Source organism: Arachis ipaensis, chromosome B04 (genome assembly GCF_000816755.2).
Source record: "Arachis ipaensis cultivar K30076 chromosome B04, Araip1.1, whole genome shotgun sequence".
Classification (NCBI taxonomy): Eukaryota; Viridiplantae; Streptophyta; class Magnoliopsida; order Fabales; family Fabaceae; genus Arachis; species Arachis ipaensis.
Genome location: NC_029788.2, coordinates 123,807,034 through 123,814,349, shown reverse-complemented (window position 1 = coordinate 123,814,349; position 7,316 = coordinate 123,807,034). Strand labels below are relative to the sequence as shown.

General features: G+C 36.1%; 3 protein-coding genes across 3 annotated transcripts in view; 2 read left to right on the top strand and 1 right to left on the bottom strand.

Moving 5' to 3' along the window:
* Nucleotides 1-479, top strand: part of LOC107635171 (dehydrogenase/reductase SDR family member 7) — a 3,599-nt gene extending 3,120 nt beyond the window's left edge. The window contains exons 11-12 of the mRNA XM_016338555.1: nucleotides 24-89; nucleotides 215-479. Of these exons, the coding sequence (XP_016194041.1) occupies nucleotides 24-89; nucleotides 215-304 (156 nt within the window). The 3' untranslated portion in view covers nucleotides 305-479. The remainder of the gene's footprint in view (nucleotides 1-23; nucleotides 90-214) is intronic.
* LOC107637187 (pentatricopeptide repeat-containing protein At2g20710, mitochondrial) lies at nucleotides 2,052-3,082 on the top strand. Its single transcript, XM_016340625.1, has 3 exons — nucleotides 2,052-2,269; nucleotides 2,341-2,765; nucleotides 2,880-3,082. The coding sequence occupies exons 1-3, from the start codon at nucleotides 2,052-2,054 to the stop codon at nucleotides 3,080-3,082; spliced, it is 846 nt and encodes a 281-aa protein (XP_016196111.1).
* LOC107635170 (peptide chain release factor PrfB1, chloroplastic) lies at nucleotides 4,474-7,226 on the bottom strand. The gene is made up of 7 exons (XM_016338554.2): nucleotides 6,939-7,226; nucleotides 6,769-6,846; nucleotides 6,121-6,341; nucleotides 5,810-6,013; nucleotides 5,472-5,687; nucleotides 5,193-5,379; nucleotides 4,474-5,055 (listed from the first exon to the last, which is right to left on the bottom strand). The coding sequence occupies exons 1-7, from the start codon at nucleotides 7,108-7,110 to the stop codon at nucleotides 4,751-4,753; spliced, it is 1,383 nt and encodes a 460-aa protein (XP_016194040.1). The 5' UTR covers nucleotides 7,111-7,226; the 3' UTR covers nucleotides 4,474-4,750.

The following is a 7,316-nucleotide window of genomic DNA, read 5'->3' as shown; positions in this document are numbered from 1 at the left end:
CGTAAATTTGAACACTTTTGCAGCCTGTGCTCGCCGTCATGTATCTCGTTCAGTACATGCCAACCGTTGGTCATTGGGTCATGGACAAGGTATTTTCATCCCTAAAAGATTATGCTTTGTTAGATTTCGTTTGGTTTGTTATGTATTCCCATTGTTCCACCAGTCACAACGCATGAATGTTACACATTGATAAGCTTATATAAACGACCTGTAGGTTGGAAAAAATAGAGTAGAAGCTGCTGTTTCAGAGAAGGGAAGCACATACTCTTTGAGCTTACTCTTTGGAAAAAAGAAGGCATCGTGATGGCCATGGTTAAGTTTGTGAATGTGCTTCAGTTATTTGTATCAAATAATAAATTTGATTTTTACTACTGGCTACGTGTATATTTGGTATATTTGGTTCATAATTTGCAAAATCATACTTACATAGAAAGTTAACTTACACCTTTCAAACCATATATGCAAGGCATTCAAACTGATATCCAAAAGTACTATTTTTCTCAAAGTGAATAACAGTCTGAGACAAATTAGATATTTCTACCTGAGCAATGAAGGGATGCCCTACCGTTAAATGCAACTAAAAGTTGGGGCCATGTACTATTTAAGTTCACATCATTTCTATATATCTGATAAAATAAAATCACAACTCTTATAAGCGTTTAAAACTTTATAAAAATATATTCAGAAAAAAAAAATCACCAGCAAAAACCATTGACAAAGGCATCAGATTTGAGTTTCGCAGGTGATATGCGTTGATACATTATGTATTCAACTCATTTTCAAGACAACATTAAGAACTGATGCAATATAATTCCGCAATTAAATTAATTTGGCACTGATACAAAGGCCCACGAATACAATCACCAAACATTACACCATAAGTGTGATTATGACAAAAAGAAGAAATAAAAAATAGTGAAAAAACATTACACCGAGGACACCGTTTTTCCAGAAGCTTCCTTTGCGCGACTTGTACCATCGGATCTTTACGGCTCCTGAAGCGACGTCCTCGGTGGTTCCAATAACCGAGAAGTGGATTAGAGATGGCGGAACTGTTAACTATAACAGACTCCTATCTGTTATCAGGAAACTGAGATCACGCAGAAGATATAGAAACGCCCTCGAGGTATTGTTTTTGCTACTACTAATTACTTTTAATAGTTAATTAAATTATTTAAATTTGTGGATGTTTTATTCTTTTATTTATTTAATCATAGTGTAGGATGAATTTTGATCTAGCTGCATAATGCGATCCAATTGGTGAGAATACACACGAAATTTGAGCACTATAAGTGAGATTTCAATTAGAAGAATTTTAGACATTACTTGATGATAGATTTGGCTCTGATAAAAATTTATTGATTCAAGTTGTCTGAGACTTGTTTGTTACCTTTAAATAAGGTCTTGGATAAGACTTTTATCCCAGAGTTGAGGAATTTGTTGGAGCCAAGTTATATTGGTTGCAGGATAAAAGACATAGTGAACCTTACTTCATGGTATGTGTGATTGAAAGCGTTCACTGGGGAGTGTTTTAAAGGTCTAACCTTTGTTAAAAAGGACTAATGAATTGCATTCTTTGGGTGTCGTTTCTGAGTGTTTAATTGACAATATTGTTCAACGATAGAAGAATGGTATATCTGTGTTTTGATTCCCTGGGATTTGTGGGTCAATTTGATTGTGTGACTAAGATTTAAATAATGTTTCTTTCTCTCAAGTTTTGGGATCTTTCTATAGCCTTAAATTCTTCCATTATTACAGCAACAAACTTAGCATGTTGGTAGGTGTGTTGACTTTTTTTATGCCTTTTCATTTACCTTCTATGGGGTAACATGAATCATCTCTACAGGTATCGTCGTGGATGTTCGAGAAAGGGCTTTCCAAACATAAATCTGGAGATCTTGCAATAAGACTAGATTGGGAAAGTTAATGGACTCGAAGAAGCAGAATTCTATTTTAATAGCATTCCGAAGTACTTAAGAACTGGAGAATGTTACCGCTCTCTTCTTAATTGCTATGCTCATCCTAGGGATGTGGATAGAGGAGAGAGCATCATGGAGAAGATGAGAGCTTTGGGTTTTGCAACGTCGATTTTGTCAAGAAATGTTTTGCTTAATCTCTACTATCAAACACAGAACTATGACAAATTGGAAAATTTGGTATGTGAAATGCAAGAAGAGGGTATTAATTTCAATAGCTATACATTTGGTACCCTGATTAGTGCTTACGCTGCCTCTTCTAATACGGAGGGAATTGACAAGCTTCTCGCACTGTTAGGACACAATTGGATTGGTACTGGCATTTAGATTGGACTGTTTATGCTATTGCAGCCAATTGTTATAGGAAACAAGGACTCTTTGAAAAAGCTTTTAATGTCTTAAAGAATTCAGAGAGGCTCATAACTAACAAAAAGAGGAGAGTGGCCCTTACTTTCCTTATGACTCGATATGCAGCAATGATCAAGAAAGAAGTGATGAGACTATGGAAACTTTTAACAACAGATGGGAAGTTATACAGTAGAGATTATTTAGCTGTAATTGCTTCAGTTCTTAAGTTTGAGGACTTTGAAAGTGCTGAGAATATATTTAAGAATTGGGAATCTAAAAATCAGAGTTTTGATATTCGGATTCCAAACGTGATGATTGGAGCTTACAGCAAGAAGGGCAATATGGAGGCAGCTGAATCTGTTGTTGATTGGACAATCATAAACAATGGAGAGCCAAATTCAAAGACTTGGTCCTATCTCTCAAGTGGGTATATTGAACAAGGTAATTTTTCAATGGTTATTGAATGTATCAAAGAAGCCATTTCTGTCTGTTAACTGGGGCATCACTGGATGCCATTTTGGGAATCTTTGGCCGCCATTTCTGAATGCTTGAAAGATAAAGGAGATATGGAAGGAGCAGAGGAGTTGGTAAGGTTACTTAGGAACAAGGATCTTGTCTCCCTTGATGTTCACAAGAAGCTGATGAATTGGATTAAGGATGTTGAATCAAACGTGCATGCAATTGATGTGTTGTGTGGAGATTCACATAAACAAACAAATGGAGTTTCAGAAGCCAAAGGAAGACAGGAGCAGCAATGATAAGCAATTCTTGCAATAGGTCGTCCGTTTGTTGTACACATTTTTGTATATGTAGGTTAGGATTATTTTTTGAACCTATTGGCTTGCTGTCATTCAAGGTCTATGCATGCATGTGTAAAATGCCATGGTTATTTTTTGTATAAACACTCAAATTGATAGAGTTATCCATTTCAAATAACTGAAATTTAAATATGTACGTGTTGAATATGATTTCTGACCAAAAAAAGTGTTGAATATCATTATAGAGACAGGAAAGATGATAAGGAATTGAATTCATATAAAATTGGTTAATTTTGCGAATTTGTTAAGAGTCAAGAGTTTACCATAAGAAGGGGTTTATCATGTTGTCTTATAAATTTTGTACAATACAAGTCGACACCAAGGAAAAAAAAATATTTACCTTAAGAAAAAGTAAATAATTTAGGTTTTTAGCTATATCTTATTTTTAAAAAATCTGAGAAATTGTCAAGAGCTTAGGGCTGTACATGAATCGGATAATATCCGCATATCCGCGGTAATTATCCGCATCCGATCCGAATTTCGTGGATATTATCCGATCTGCAGAGCCATCAGATCGGATCGGATCCAATCCGCACTATGGTAGGATCGGATTGCGGATTTGGCAGTGATATCCGCGGATCCGATCCGCAAATCCGCATATCCGCACATTTCATATAAATAGCATAGTTTAAAAAAGTAAACCCTAATGTGATATGAATTTTAGTGTGTTATTTTATGATATCTTGTTTTTAATTTTTTATGTTGTACTTCAACTTAGAATAATTAAACTTAAATCTTGTGTTATTATTTTATTTTTGTTATTCAAGAGAACTTTTATTAATAATATTTTAGGAGTAAATAGGCTTAAACAGATAAAAAATGAATTTTCCGGATATTTTTTTTGTAAAAACAGCCAAATAAAATCTCAAAATAGTTTTTTTTTTTTTAATTATGCAGATATACCCGATATCCGATCTAATCCGCAGATCGGATCCAGCCTGAAAAAATGCGGATATCGTATCCGATCCGATGAGATTGGATAGAATTTTAGGCTATATCTGATCCGATCCGTGTGCAGCCCTACCAGAGCTAATAAAATTATGTTAGAATAAAGAAATAATATTATCCATTCAAATAATATAGTTTTTAATAATATTATGATAACTTATGTAAATTCAATCTCACTTTGTCGAACTAAATAAACTAAAATTGACTTTACACCTTTAAAACCATAAATGCAAGGCATTCAAACTGATATCTAAAAGTACTATTTGTCTCGAACTGAATAACAGTCTAAGACAAATGTGAAATTTCTATCTGAGCAATGAAGGAATGAATGAAACTAAAAGCTGAGGCCATGACTATTTTAAGTCCCTGAACCACCACTCTTCTAAGCGTTGAAAACTCTATAAATATATATTTAAAAAAAATACATCACCCGCAAAAAAGCTATTGACAAAGGCATCAGATTTGAGTTTTGCAGGTGTAATACAATGATACAATATGTATTCAACTCATTTTCGGACATTTAAGAACTGCTGCAATATAAATTCGCAGTGTTATTAATTTGGCACTGGTACAAAGGCCCGCGAATACAATCACCAAACATTACACTCCAGAGTGTGATTGTGACAAAAAGAACTATAACTAACTAAGATATGCGTTTGATTAGTTGACTCCGCTTGCAGACAGTGCCTCATTGTACTTGTATTTCAGGTAAGATTTGATGAAGGGGTCCAATTCTCCATCCATAACAGAGGTGATATCAGAGGTTTCATACGCTGTTCTTACATCTTTTACGAGTTTATACGGATGGAATACATAGTTTCGTATTTGCTGTCCCCATTCAGCTTTTACTGCATCTCCCCGAATCTGCTTAATTTCAGATGCGCGTTGCTCTTCGGCTATCACCAACAACTTTGCTTTCAAACGGCTTAAAGCCTTTACCTTATTTGCCAGTTGGGATCTTTCCTCTGCACAATGGTCTATTAGAGTTAAAACTTGCAATTGAAAAAACAAGAAAACTGAATCTCATCCAGATAAGAAGTAGTTGATAGCGCAAATAGATCACAAAAAAAGAGAAATTTTCAGTGCAAAAGAAGTAAAGAACCTGTGCAGCGAACAGTTACTCCAGTTGGAATGTGTGTAATTCGAACTGCAGTTTCAACCTTGTTCACATTTTGGCCTCCTTTTCCACCTGCCCTTGAAAAACTGATTTCCAGGTCCTCCTCGGGAATTTCTACATTCATTGATTCTTCTGGGAGAAGGGGCATGACTTCCACACCAGAAAAGCTTGTCTGTTTGGATGTTACAACCAAGTAAACAATGTTAAAACCAACCAACTATTTTGCAACCTGACATTCGGCTACATTAATAAATTGGTTGTTACCTGACGAAGACCTTTAGCATTGAAAGGTGATTGCCGAACAATGCGGTGCGTTCCTTTTTCCCCAGATAAATACCCATAAGCATAACGACCTTCAACTTCGATGGTTGCAGATTTTATCCCAGCTTCTTCTCCAGGAGATTTCTCAACCACTCTGGTCTTGTATCTCTGTTTCTCTCCCCATCTTACGTACATCCTAAGAAGCATGTCTGCCCAGTCCTGCACTGGATATGATAATTTTTGTACAGAAGTCGAAACTGAATACTCAGAACCAGCACCAAGTACTCGATTTCCAAGCAAAAAACAAGTAGAGAAAAGGCACTAGAGAGATAGATATTTACCTGTGCATCAGTTCCTCCAGCACCAGCTGTAATGGAGATAACAGCACCTTCTTTATCATAAGGACCAGAAAGAAGTTGAGTCAGCTCAAATCGATCTAGCGATTTATTCAATTCTTTAATAAGAGTCGCAGCCTCCTCAAGAAGCCCTCTATCAATGGATTCCATTTCCTCTGTCAGCTTAACTATCGTTTCTGCGTCTTCAACCTATATTCATTGCAATGAGAGTCATTAACCAGGGTCAATTCTTCCTATTATGGCATAAATTTTTTCAAGCTAAACACGGATAATTGAAAGAATAATTAATATCTAACCTGGGTTTTAAACTCATTGAGCAAGTTTATCTTATCCTTGACATCAGCCAAAGTAGAAAGAGTCTGCTGAGCTTTGGCTCGATTGTCCCAAAAGGAGCTATCAGCTGCTTTCGCCTCCAAATCTGCAAGCTCTTGCTCCAATAGCTGCAGACCAGAAGATCCTCTAATCTCTTCAACACGCTGTGATGCAAGCTCAACATCCTTCCTCAGGGAATAAAAATCTGAAAACAATACTGAGTTAAGCTCAACATTGTGACAACTAATCCAAATATTTTACAATCTTTCCTCTGATCAGCCACATCCACATATTAGAATGGCTCATACAAAAGAAACCAGAAAGTGTCTAATGACTTAGAATCCAAAGAAGTCCACAAGATTATGCCAATACCCAACACCAATGCCACATTGACATGGAAAACAAACTAACATTTTAGATTGCAAAATCCTCAGAAATGAAACAGTTTACAAATGAAAGATATTGCATTAAAATTGTAGTTATGGTTCGCACTTCACATTGATAACATGACTAACATTTTCAACCACACATCCAGTAATCTATGTATCAATGAAAATACACCCTAGTCTCCTCTAATTAGAACATGAGTTAAATTAAGCACCTGAAGCACACTAAACTATGATTTCAATTACCTTGGAGAGCCCATTCAGTTGAATCGGTATCCTCCTCATTCCCCACGCTCAATTGATTCTCCTGCGCCGCATACAACCCTAAACCCAAACAAAATTCACAAACATGCAAATGAATAATCAGTAATCAATTCTTAAAGGTTTTGGAAGCAAAAAGAAAGACAGAAGCTTACCGGGTTTGGAATTACGAGAATGATGGTGGAGATTGGAGGAGGAAGTTAAAGAGGGAAAACGGGTTGAAGAAGGGGTTTTGTGTGGAAGAAGGTGAGGTGGTGGTTGGTGTTGAGTTTTGGCGGTTATAACGGTGGAACAGAGAGGCTGCATCATCTGCATAACAACCTCCATGGCAGTTACTCACTCAGCTCTCACAATTCACAAACCTAATAAACGGATAAGGCACTGACTACTCAAACCTTTCACCTCCGCACCCAAACCACTTCTTTACATTTTTTTTAAGGTTTCGTTAATTAAAAATGAAGACATATTAGGGTGTTTGGTAGGTTTTTTCCCTAATCTTTAGAATTTTATTTTAACATGTGGATCCATCACAT

Coding starts and splice junctions, on each gene's coding strand:
- LOC107637187 (XM_016340625.1), top strand. CDS start 2,052: ATGGAGAAGATGAGAGCTTTGGGTTTTGCAACGTCGATTTTGTCAAGA. Junction 2,270..2,340: donor ATTGACAAGCTTCTCGCACT/GTTAGGACACAA, acceptor CAATTGTTATAG/GAAACAAGGACTCTTTGAAA. Junction 2,766..2,879: donor AAGTGGGTATATTGAACAAG/GTAATTTTTCAA, acceptor AATGCTTGAAAG/ATAAAGGAGATATGGAAGGA.
- LOC107635170 (XM_016338554.2), bottom strand. CDS start 7,110: ATGGAGGTTGTTATGCAGATGATGCAGCCTCTCTGTTCCACCGTTATA. Junction 6,847..6,938: donor TTCTCGTAATTCCAAACCCG/GTAAGCTTCTGT, acceptor GTTTGGGTTTAG/GGTTGTATGCGGCGCAGGAG. Junction 5,056..5,192: donor AGTAACTGTTCGCTGCACAG/GTTCTTTACTTC, acceptor ACCATTGTGCAG/AGGAAAGATCCCAACTGGCA.